The 12,830-nt window shown below is 46.3% G+C and overlaps 1 protein-coding gene across 1 annotated transcript; it reads left to right on the plus strand.

The window, feature by feature from the left end:
• The first annotated feature begins 7 nt into the window (after positions 1 to 7).
• On the plus strand, positions 8 to 12,150 carry GUSB (glucuronidase beta). The gene is made up of 12 exons (XM_069791327.1): positions 8 to 277; positions 2,015 to 2,203; positions 2,665 to 2,846; positions 3,373 to 3,515; positions 4,030 to 4,217; positions 5,158 to 5,310; positions 6,196 to 6,374; positions 6,773 to 6,919; positions 8,095 to 8,179; positions 9,762 to 9,938; positions 10,558 to 10,693; positions 11,927 to 12,150. The coding sequence occupies exons 1-12, from the start codon at positions 23 to 25 to the stop codon at positions 12,082 to 12,084; spliced, it is 1,992 nt and encodes a 663-aa protein (XP_069647428.1). The 5' UTR covers positions 8 to 22; the 3' UTR covers positions 12,085 to 12,150.
• Positions 12,151 to 12,830: the final 680 nt, after the last annotated feature.

The following is a 12,830-nucleotide window of genomic DNA, read 5'->3' on the forward strand; positions in this document are numbered from 1 at the left end:
CCGGGCACTGCCCACAACCAAGATGGCGGCGGGGGCGTCAGGCGGCGGGGCGGGTTGTGGCACGGCGGGTTGTGGCACGGCGGGGGGCCGCTGCCTCCTCTTCTTGCTGCTGGCGGCGGGGCGGGCGGCAGCCCCGCCGGGCGGTATGCTCTACCCCCGGGAGACCCCCTCCCGGGAGCGGAAGGAGCTCGGCGGCCTCTGGAGTTTCCGCGCCGACTTCTCGCCGGGCAGGGACGCCGGCTTCGTGCAGCGGTGGTACCGGCAGCCGCTCCGGCAGGTACCGCGGGAGCGGGGCGCGGGCGGGGGGTGCCCCTTCCCCTTCCTCGGGGCAAGGCGGTGCGGCAGCGGGGTGCTCCCCTCCCGCGAAGGGTCGCCCTGCAAACCAGGCTTCCTTCCCCCCCCCCGAGAGCACCGATTCCCCCTTCCTTCCCCACCAGGCTGCTCTTTGCTCCCCCCCGCCCTGCGCTAAGTGTCTCGTCGCTCTGCAGGGGTTTTTCTTAAGAGGTTTTCTAATTACCGGCCGACGAAGCAGCAGGCTCTGATTACCCCGCTTCTGCTCAGAAGCCAGAAAGCGTTTGAATGAACTACAGCCACCTTTGGGTGTCGAAGAAATCCCCGTGCTGCAAAAGCAAGGCTGGCAGGCACAACATTTACCTATCGTCAGCAGCACAGAATAAACAAAAACATGCTTGGAAAGGGCACTCTTGAATTAGGTATTCTAAAGGAGCCGAGTGCAGATAAACAAGTCCTGGTGTAACTGAAATCCATTACGAAATTAACACTGTTACCTAAAAGAAGTTATGTATTCTATGCAAAAATGTATGTGTCCTTCATCACTTCTGTTTTAGCCCTTTGGCCAATTTTTTGCCAAATTGTGGAAGGAGAGAAGAGCTGAAGGACATATGCTGCTGGAAGTTTTGCAAAGAGACAGCCAGAGGAGAGGAATCCTGGACTGTGCCCTCCCAAAGGGAGGCTTAGATGCGTACACTCAACCTACTTTAGACATCAGAGAATCTCCCTGAAGGAGAGACATGTTACGGCCATCCCAGTCAAAGGTTATCCTGTATCAGATACTAGAAAATCTGCTTCACCATCCAAGGATTCTCCTGCTAGGATTTTCTGATGTCTAGTAAGGGTGCTGAGGTTCTCTGCAGTGCTGGTACAGTTTGGTGCTGAGTCAGCCGTGCACATGATGCTCTCCCCTGGGCAACCAGACCTTCCTTGTTCCGTTCTCCACAGAAAGTCTTTCTTAGGAAAGGGGAAGCTGCTGCAGCAGCACTCGTTTATGCAACATCATGAGCGCAGCAGGTGCTAAAAATGAACAGCTCTATTTTGCAATAGCATCTGGTTATCTCAATGTTAAATGTATTACAACACTGCCTGCCTAGAATCCTTAGATTAAAAATAAGCAAGTGAATAGACTCTATTGTAATCCTAAGGAATCTATGTTGCTTTCAGGGAGTGAGAAAGGCTGGAGTCATCCCAAACAGTCTCCATGGACCTTCCCTGCAGGATCTGTCCCCCAAATATCCATGGCTCTTGCCACCCTTCTACTACAGCTCTTAGCCTGACAAGCAGCACCCTGCGCCAGGGAACTGACACCACACCACCAGCATTGCTCACCAAACAGCTAGAGCTGTGCAGGAGAAACTACAGTTTGTGGGAAGTCCCAGCTGAAACAACGACCTCGGCGTTTATTTTTTTTTTCCCCTTGCCTTTCTGATTCTGCAATACCAGAGCCATTAATAAAATCAGGAGATGAAAAAGATATGAGCAGCTTCTTCCTGCAGGAACAGGCAGGTTCCTGGGCCTGATATTAAGTAGGGCTTGGATAAGACCTGTGACAGACCACACCAGTTTCTAAACAGGTTTTCCCAAGTATTTCCACTTGGTAAAGGGACTGTAAGGCTGTCAGTGGAAGGGGGCACCTCCAGCAGTACAGGTTGGACAACCAAGACAGTAAAATTCATTTTTTTAAATTCTGTTCCCTCCCTTTTTGTGCAATTCCTGCCAGACTGGTCCTGTGATTGATATGCCAGTGCCTGCCAGCTTCAATGATATCACTCAAGACCCCAGCTTGGAGAACTACATCGGCTGGGTTTGGTATGAGAAAGAGGTGCTGCTTCCTCTCCGCTGGCTTCAGGATGACCTCAACACCAGAGTGGTGCTCCGTTTTGGTAGTGCCCATTACTACTCCATTGTGGTACGTTGCACGGGAAGTTGTCTGTGTTTCCAAAATTATGCTGCACTAAAATCTGTGTCGTGGCTTGTTCAGCAAATATAGCTCTGCGTAGATATTGTATCAGTTTGCCATTTTCTTAACTCTTGCCTGTTTTCCTCCAGCCAAGAACTTGGCCATGTTTCCCAGGTGTCTCTTCTCTGATCCTCCAATATTGGGACTAGTAACTAAAACATTTCCGTGGTACAGGATCTGCTGAAAACTGTGTCTCTCAGTGACACTTGCCTGTACGTGACCCAGACCTAGCTCCCAGCAAAGGAAGGGCTGCTAGATTGATCCCTCAAGGAGTAAGAGCCCAGAACAAGGTTCAGTGTTACTGGGAGTCCCGACTACCCTTTGCTGGGCTCCTTCCCTTCTCCCTGCTATTCTTGCCACAAAAACCCAATAAGCCTGCTTCTTGGGCTCACAGGTGTCTTCTCTTGCAGTGGGTCAATGGAGTGCAAGTCATGGAGCATGAAGGGGGCCACCTCCCTTTTGAAGCAGATATAAGTAGCATCGTCCAGGGCAGCCCAGGGATCCCCTGCCGCATCACTGTTGCGCTCAACAACACTCTGACACCCCATACTCTGCCTCCGGGGTCAATTCAGTACATGAATGACAAAACAAGGTGAGTTGCTAAAGCACTGTACTGCTGAGCTTATCCCAGGGATGAGAGAGTGGAAATTTATTCGGCTGCTGGTTCATAAGACCCTCCAAGCAATTTACAAAAGCATGGGTTGTATTTATGCTGAAATTCATCAGTTGAGCAGGGAGGAGTTTAAGCTTTCGTGTTAGGAGGAGTCTGCACTGAGTTATTGCATCTGTTTTATACACAGGGAACTGAGATTAAGTGATTTGCCAAATTGAATCAATGGCAGATTTGAGAAGCTTCAATTCAGCTGGAACCTGCAAGTACCAGCTATCCTGAAGGATCAAACCTATTCAGTGCGTTAGATGTTTGTTAACTGTTAGTCCCCTTCAGTGTAGCAGCAGTGGCACTACTTGAAAGATAGAGCCATCCTGTTGTAAAGACTATTTTGCCAGCTAGTATCTATTATTATATGACTATTTTACATTGCTAGCATCCATATGCTGCCTTCAGTTCTTGTGTAATGAAATATAATGTAGCCATTTCTTCTGTCTTGCTCACTCAGGTATCCCAAGAACTATTTTGTACAGAACATCAGGTTTGATTTCTTTAATTATGCTGGAATCCATCGCCCGGTTGTGCTTTACACCACTCCTTCTGTCTACATAGATGACATTACTGTGACAACTACTTCGTCAGAGAGTGTTGGTAGGTCCAGAACAATTACAGCAGCTACCTCAGGCTCCAAATGGAGATGACAAGGGCAGCAGAGCAAATATCCTGCAAAAGTGTGATTGCATTTGTTTCTTAGTGGCTTTTTCTGGAATCTGAGCTGGTCTACTGCACAGCTCAGCAGCTGCAAGAATATGGTAAAGAGTTCAGAAGCAATAAGAAAAAAAGAAGTACTTGCAAGAGACTACTGTTAAAGTGAAAGGATGATCAGGTGTTTCTTGAAGTAGAATTCTCAGTAGGGGCAGTCCCCCTGCCACTTAAAGCAGGATTATCTCTAAGTAACAGAGTTGTGTGATACACAACTCTTGCTGGAAACTTCTGGACCTCAAGACAGACAGGTCATGCTTCTTGCATTCAATTCATACCACTCTGTTGTTCTGTATCTCCCTCATTTTTTAACACTGCTGTATGTGAAAACCCTCCAACATTTGATGCATTTATTTTCTCTTTCATGGCAGTCTCTGATTGTCTTTTGTTTCCTTTGAACCAGCAATGGTGCAATATCAGGTGTCAGTTGTTGGCAGCACACTCTATTCCTTGTCCCTGAGTTTACGTGACCAAGAGGGGAAAGTGGTTGCTACAGGCGATGGGCCAGCTGGAGAGCTAAAAATCCTGAACCCAAATCTTTGGTGGCCTTACCTGATGCACAAGAACCCTGGATACCGCTACTGCTTAGAGGTAACAGTGACATTTCTTCCTTTCTGTGTGTGTTCCCTCTGATTGTCTAATAGGGTTAAGGAACTGCCATATGGCCCATCTTCCGTACTCATCTTCTCCCACGAATCCTGTTCACGTGACCAGAGTGGCACTGCTAATTATGCAGTAATCAAATTAAGCTTTGCCAGCTTCCTGGATGCTGAACTGAAAGGTCTGTCAGTGAGAAGGAGGGCATGCCTGGAGTGCATGCATGCACTCTGAGATGCTTGCCCTTCACATTTAGTGCCCAATCTATCCCTTGCAAAAGGACCGTTTGAGGCAATATAGGGGAGGAGATATCATGAAAGCTGACAGCAGAGTCTCTGAGGAGCAGGGTGCTAACCTCTTCCACATGCTTTGCCATGCAATGAGCTTTCTTCCCACTCTGCAAGACAAGAGTTCAGCTTCAATAGCACGAGCCTGGAAGACTCTGTGTGAGTTAAGGATGAGTAGCAATGTTTAGATGCAGAAATTAGGGCAGATGAGCTGCTGTGAGTTTCTAGGGGCTCAGTTTCGTATCTCTTGTGAGCAGATGACATTTTAGTCATTGCCTGGTATCATGGTGCAGGGCAGAAGAGGTGTACCGCTACCTTGCCTGGGGGGATGAAATAGCCCAGATGAGTAAGGGGAAAAGAAACTGAAGCTCTTGGGGTGAACAAGCCCCAGAAGGGTCATCCAGGGTTCATTCTTCATCCTTCAGCTTCCCCAGCTTGGATTTCTATTTTCTGTTTAGTCAGACCTTCCTCCTTCCCTAAGGACCAGAAGAGGCAGCTGAAGCAGCAGTGAGAAGCAGACTGTGTGTTGAGGCAGGGCTGGGAAATGGACGGGAGGTCAAGATAGCCCTTACAGACAAGAGGGAGGGAAGACAGGGCATCCTTGCGAAGCCCAGCACGTCACTTGTGTCTCCCCCTTGGAAATCCAGGTGAAAATGCAGGCGCAGGTGAACGGGGCATTGCTGGAGGACGTGTACACGCTCCCGGTCGGCATCCGCACCATCCACGTCACCAGCACGCAGTTCCTCATCAACGGCAGGCCCTTCTACTTCCATGGCGTCAACAAGCACGAAGATGCGGATGTAAGTGTGCGGCGCCTGCGGCGGAGGCACCTCATGGTGCCTCGCTTCATGCTGTTGAGGCAGCAGCCGCTCTTGCCTCCCCTCTCCGTTCAAAGGGGCCATCTCCTCACACCCTTCTCCCAGGGTGCTGCTGGGGGGTGGCTGGGGTGAACTTTTACAAGCATTAAGGGGACACCATGCCCAGTGCTGCCATAGCCGTAACATTCCTCTCAGGGTGCACGGGCGAGCCCGGGTGTGCTGGCAGAGGAGCTAAACGACCCCCCGGCCATGGTTTCCAGTCAGAACCAGCGGCCCTCAGGTTCCCTGCCCCGGGAAATGCCGGGAATAGTCTCCGGCGGGCAGGTCTGATCCGCGGAGGAACCGCAGGGCTGCGAGGCGCGGACCGGCCACAGGGAGGCCCCGCAGCCGCGCCAGAGGCCCCGTCCCCGCCGGGCAGAGCCACCGGCTCCCCGCCCGCCAGGCCGCTCTCACCTCAGGGGCGGCGGGCGCGGGCTCTCCTCAGAGGGAGACGCAGAGTCCCGCCGGTCCAGGGTCCTCCTTCACACTGTCCTCCCCCAGCCCGCCTCATGGATAGGGAGGGAGAGAGCAGCCCGGGCGGGGCAGGGCACGTTCCCGAAATGGCAGGCAGGCAGGCAGCGGTGCCTGCAGCTTGGCTGCAACCGCCATCCCCTCTGCTTCTCCAAACCACCAGGGTCTGAGTGTGCGTGTGGCAGTGCCCCTCGGAAAGGCAAACGCTGCACGGAGAGGTGGTGCAGTCAGCTAGAAATGGTGCCCAGGGCTGGAAACGCTCTGGGAGCGAGCAGGGAAGCACTGGTGACGTGTGAGGAGAAGCCCCTGCCCAGCGGTGTGACGGGCTGTGATGTCTCTCTTCTCCCCCCCCCTTAGATCCGTGGCAAAGGCCTTGACTGGCCCCTGGTTGTGAAGGACTTCAACCTGCTGCGCTGGCTGGGGGCAAACTCTTTCCGCACCAGCCACTACCCCTATGCTGAGGAGATCATGGACCTGTGTGATGCCTATGGCATCGTGGTGATCGACGAGTGCCCAGGAGTGGGGATTAAAATGCCGTAAGCAATTGCTCGAAAGACCCTTCCCCTTGTTTCTAAGCTCCTCTCTGAGCTGCTTCGAAAGCATCCTCCTCCTGTCCCACAGTGTCCGTTGTCCTGATAATGGAAGTACTTTGCTCTATTTAGAAATCGGCCCGTTGCGCCATGTGTGCCTAGTGAGGTTGGGCAACCAGAGGGCGTTTTTGCCACGTGGCCATCATGTCATTTGGTTTGGTTCAATTAACGAGCCCAAACCACAGCCCTGAACAGGGTTTGGGGAAATAAAGCAGAACCCGTATTCAGTGTCAAGGCTCAGCTGCGCTTTTACACCCCAGAGGCTTGACTTTTCACAGGGAGAGGCAAAGGGGATGGATTTTATACCCTCACCTCACCAGGTCTCAATTCCTTTTGTCTTTAAGTGAGAGCTTTGGGAACAAGTCCTTGCAGCATCATCTTGTTGTGATGGAGGAGCTGATCCGTAGGGATAAGAACAGGCCGTCAGTTGTGATGTGGTCAGTAGCCAATGAGCCAGCATCAGAGCTGCCCCCAGCAGCTTACTACTTCAAGTAAGTATGTCTGCTTGTACAGAGAGCTGAGGCTTGAATCTTGGCAGATGATGCATCTTCTTCCTTTGGGTTGGGACAGAGTAGTAAAGAGAAAGCAAGCATTTTGGGGGAACCCCAAAACAGTACCCACAGATGCAAACCGAAAGTGCAACTGCTGCATGTGTTGAACTGATGCTCAGAAGCACACAACAGCCTCAACCTGTTGTTTCTGAACCAGTAAGGCTCTGCAAAATTAGCAGGAGTCCATTTGGTCTGAGCATCTCTTCTTGACTTAAGGGTCAAGCAAAAGCAGACCTGATGGGAACAGGATATTCCTTGTTACCAATGGAAGAAGAGTGCTAAATTCTTTAAGAATTACAGCAAAGGTGTAAAATAATTGGCCTTTAATTCTGAAGACAAGGTTCTTAAGTTAGTGCTAGTTATTTGTTCTGCAGGGGCTTGTGACACCCCACTGCAAAGCCACTGCTTCAAGTCTCTACAAACCCCTTGGTTTTATTTTTAAAGAGATTTAAGCTTTGGATATCCATGAGTCATATCTGTAATGGGGTAGCAGACTGTCCCTAGTAGCTGTAGGTGCATTAAGACATAAGTGTGAAGTTTCATTCTTCAGAATGATCCACCACCCTCCTGCAATGTTGAGGTAGCAGCAGAGCTTGACCTTCCCATTCTGTCTCATTTCCCTCATTCAGGGTTTCCTCAAAAGCAGCCAACCTTTGACTGCTCTCCCTGCTGTGGGGTAGGGCTGGGGCCTCGTGCTTTTGCAGGAACACGTCCCAAGAGTTGTTCAGAAACTTCCCATTACCCTTGTTAAGTTTTTGTCTTCAAACTCATTGTCCCTTCTTCAACTTGTAAGCTGCTGGCACCAACAGACAAATTAACATGCCCATGTCTGGTATACTTCCACTCTGGTCTTTTTTCAGGTGGGATAGCAACCAACTTTGTGACAGATAGTCTCTTTGCCATGATACTTATACTCCTACAGAACTGGCTAGAATTGCAGGCACGTTATAGCAGATGATCACTAAATATTCTGCAGTATTTAATTAAAAATACTCTGCTAAATCAAAACCAGCTTCAAATGTCTGGGGAGATGGTGGAAGGACAGAGAGACTGGGGAGATGGGGCTGTGCTTCTCCATGCTGTTTTTGAACTCTTGCTTTACTGTTTGCAAACAGGACAGTGATAGCTCACACTAAAGCTCTCGATCCCTCCAGACCAGTAACCTTTGTGACAGATGCTAATTACGCTCTTGATCGTGGTGTAAGTTTACTTTTCTAGCTTTTTTTTTTTAAAATTCATACATTAAATTTCCTCTTCTTGTCATTTGTTTTACAGTCCTTTCCCTCCACCTCACCAGGTTTACTGGAGGTATTTAACAGGGAGAGGCAGAAGAAAACTTACATTTTTGTTTCTAGTAGAAAGCACCTTATCCTGTAGTTGTAGTCCAGCTGAAAAAAAAAAAAACCTGTAAGAGAAAAAAACAATTCTTTGTCTTGAGTGAAATATGCAGGATCAGACCCCTGGATTCCATTAACAATGTCATGCTTTGCTATTCCATTGATTGTGTTTACTAATGCTCAGGATACTCACTTGCAATTAAACCAAAGCTTAAACCTCTTTAAAATGCTAACAGCCGTTGTGGAAGTCTAAAGGAAGGAAGCTTTGCTTTAATTCCTGCTGTAAACTGCTCTAGATCTTCTTTGGCAGATGTCTGTTAACTTGAATAATCTAAAAGCTCTTCCACCTTCGTAATTAAAGTCCTAGAGCTGTATAAATAGCCAAAAGGCACTTTTCTTGGATGTCTGTGCCTTAAGCTGGCCATAGGATGAACCAAGGATCTTTAACACACATCAGTTTGTTTCCAGGGTAGTTGCTGTATCATTTTTAATTTTTCAGGATGGCTTTATAATACTTGTCACTACTGTACAATAAACACTTCCAGCAGGTGAGTTTGTAGGTACGCGATACTACCACCTGTCCCTGCTACAGGTTACACACTTTGTATTTCTTTCAAGCTGTCCTACAGTTGGCAAGAATGTCCTTCTGTAACTCAGAGGTCTGTTCATCCCCCCACCAGGGGAAAAACAATTGGTGGCCTTAGTTTTGAAGGTGTCTAACAGGGATCTGCTCTTGGATCGGTTTCATCAGGCATGTGCACACTGATTCTGATGTCCCATCCCCACCAGCATGTTCTGACTAGCTTGAGACGACACAGGAAAACAAACCCAAAGAAAACAGATCTCATACGCTGATGTGATATTAGAACTTTTTTCTTTTATTACAAAACATGTTAAGAGAACATTGAACAAGTTACATACAACATCACTTTATCTTTAGTGGGCTTTGTGCCCTTTTATCATACTGTCCATGTGGTAGAAATGGCATAAAACTTGCAGAATGCTTAGTCTTAGTATTGCACCATTGATGCACAAATTTAGTTGCTAGTCAAAATATTTGACCACTAACTTGATAATCACATTCCAATACTCAAAAAGTACATCTAAATGTACCAGCAAGCCAGAGACATCTTGGAAACTCAAAAACATCTAACAAACCTGAGGATGAAATGGGTTCATCTGGTCTAACTCTTTGCTGTGACTTCCTAAGTCTGTAAGAAAAATGCCAAATTAATATGCTATTAGCTTATTAAATTTATCCCGCTTTTTTTCTGGGAAAGATGTCATGTCGGGGGGGGGGCCTGAGTGATGGGGGAAAAAGACTTTATTCTATGTGCAATAAAACTGGATTCCATGAAACAAACCAAAAAGAGGATTTAGCTTTACGAGTGAAGGTTGTCTATTTTGAGCTCTGTGACAAAACACTCTCACCTTGTTTTTTGTAGGCTCCTTATGTGGATGTAATTTGTGTAAATAGCTACTTCTCCTGGTATCATGACCCAGGCCATCTGGAAGTTATTCCACTACAACTCACAACACAGTTTGAGAACTGGTATAAAACCTACCAAAAACCCATTATCCAGAGTGAATATGGAGCAGACTCAGTTCCTGGACTTCACAGTGTAAGTGTTATAGACGCCCTAGATGGAAAAAAGCACTGCTCTTCTTACAGGGTCAGCGAAGTTTAATTAGAAGAGATGGGTACCATTGAGCCTGACTACTTAGTTTTGAGATGCGTTAGCTTGTAAGTGTCTGAAAGACTCCAGGATTGTAATCCTGCTCCACAGAAATCAATCAGCTTTGCCATTGACTAGCAAAGGTTAGATTCTACCTAAAGAGAAGTTTTTGGCTTTGACTAAAAGCACTGAGCACTCTGAAATGTATACTTTGGCATTTGTAGAAATTGCTTAATCAGAAGATACGACACTGGAGACTGGACATTCATTTCATGATGCACTCCTACACCTGTCATGACAAAGCATGATTACCAAGCAAAACCACAGACTCCCCCCCAAGTATACCTGGCATTATGTCTGTATTTTATATGCATTTCCCCTTGCAATTTCAGTAGTTGCTGTCACTAAATAGCCATTGTTAATGCAGCAGCAATGAGAAGACCAAGCAATTGTAAAGCTTGTCTTCAGGAAGCAGGTCCCCAGTAAATAGGAAGTTAACATACAGAGCCTTTGCTGAGATTAACTGTCACCTTCATTCAAGGCCACCTCTTTCTCCTGGCTGTAGGATCCACCTCTTATGTTCAGCGAGGAGTATCAGAAAGCTATGCTGAGAGAGTACCATTCCGTTTTTGACAAAAAGAGGAAAGAGTATGTGATTGGGGAGCTCATATGGAATTTTGCTGATTTCATGACTAATCAAGGTAAGCTTATATTTCTATTCTAAACAACTCTCCACCCTCCCTGCAAGTTTAAAGTGGTTTATGACACCTGTAGAGTAGGACATAGAGCATAGCTGGTTTCTGTGACAAAGTCCAGCATGACCAGAGCCAAGAGGGAAGGTCCTGCCTGTACTTAATGCATCCTCTCTCTGCAGCTGGAGCTCCTGAATGTCCCACCTGAAAGATGCTACCCAGAACATGAGACAATGTGCTAGGGCAGAATGCAAGGGAAGCTTGTCAGCAGACCCAGATTACTTCTATTTCTTGGCCATCCTCAATTCAGAGCTTCAGTCAGCTGTTAGGGATATGTCTCACTTGCTTTATATTTCATCTACAACTGCCCTTAGTAATAGAGCACCTTAAATAATGTATTATTAACTTGGTATAGAGGTTTAGCAATAGAGGACCAGATGCCACACAGGTAGACAACAGTCTATCATGACACTCCATCCACTATTAATAAATAAGTGCATTCACAAAGTATGGGGCATTACTTAATCTACAGTGCACACAGTCACACAGAAATTAAACTACTACAACTCAGAAGGAGACTTAGTAAGGAACCAGTTATGCATATGCCACCTGCAGCGAGTTAGGGTGGTGGACAGTCTGTTAATTTCAGGCAGAGAAATACCATTAAGAATAATCTGTAGAGCACCAATATAGGTATTAGAAAGCTAAATCATTGCAGAGAAGCAGTCAGAAAAGTAATATCAGTTTCAAATAGGAGGATGAAGAAAATGTAGACAAGTTGACATACACATATGCAGTTCCAGTCTCTCTACATATTGCGATTATCTTTTCTTGTTTCCTATGAAAACTAAAATAGGCAAAAAGGATATAAACACCACTAAAGGACAGTACAGTCAAATAGTTAGTAATCAACATTTTCACCATCAAATTTCAAGGTGGAACTAATGGCAGAAGGAATATTTGCTGTAAATATAATACCAATCAAGTTAATGGGCACAGCTGAAGACTTACCAGTTGTAAATACAATGAATTGCAGCTATATTGCTCAGTTACATCAATTAATCTTGCCACGATGATGCAAATTACATCTGCCAAGTTCCCCGTTGTACCTGACTATGTGTAGAAGAAAGTGCATAGGTCTCTTCCACCTAACCTGATTTAGTACACACATTGTAACAGTTCACAGTGGGGGATTTAAGAGCATTTTACATATACTTGCTTTATTTTATAACTTTTCTACAGGGACCACACGTGTTTTGGGGAACAAGAAAGGAATATTCACCCGCCAACGACAGCCCAAATCAGCTGCATTTGTTCTTAGAGAAAGATACTGGAAGATCGCAAATGAATCAAGCTGTCTTCCTCCTATAATAAAATCACATACCCTCTTTCTAAAATGAAATCAAAAGGTATAGTGGCTGGGTACTATGCTGAACTTGTTCATTAAATTTCTGTTTAAATAGTTATGCCTGACTCAAGTCTTGCAAGTCTAATGCAATTTCTAGCCCACCTGAAGTAGTTACTATGGTACAAAGTAGATCAGAAACACTAGTTTCCTATGCTTAGCCATATCTGTAAGCTTCCTGTTCCCAGGTAGTAGACTGAATATTCAGAGTTTCAAGGAACTGAAGTTAGAGAATCTGAGGTATCTGTTTATGGCAAAAAAATAAAAATATTACATGATACAAATCAATGCTAAAGACTTCAAAAAATCCAAGTAACTCTAAATGAACATCATATCCCTCCAATGCAAATGAGGTTTTCCAGTTATACTCCCCTAACAGTTACACTACTCAGATCACAGCAAATTATCCACAGGATTACGGAAGAACACAATTTACATAGCTTCTCTTGCTGGACAGAATGTATGTGGCTGGCTGAGAAATTCCAAGAATTCACAGCATTCGGGAAGTGTATGAACCACTACTTCTGTGAGGATACCCAACATACTCCAATACAGTATGCAATTCATACTACAGCAGCAAGGTGGAATATGTTAGATAGGTAGGTACTACATCAACTAAACTTTGTTTAAAACTATTTATTTTACTCACAGTACCAGAACTGCCACTATTAGATGCGGTTTTACCTTCCACCATGGAAGGGCTTCCTTCATATTAAATTGTCACTACGTACTACAGTAATA

This window comes from Haliaeetus albicilla, chromosome 9, assembly GCF_947461875.1.
Source record: "Haliaeetus albicilla chromosome 9, bHalAlb1.1, whole genome shotgun sequence".
Lineage (NCBI taxonomy): Eukaryota > Metazoa > Chordata > Aves > Accipitriformes > Accipitridae > Haliaeetus > Haliaeetus albicilla.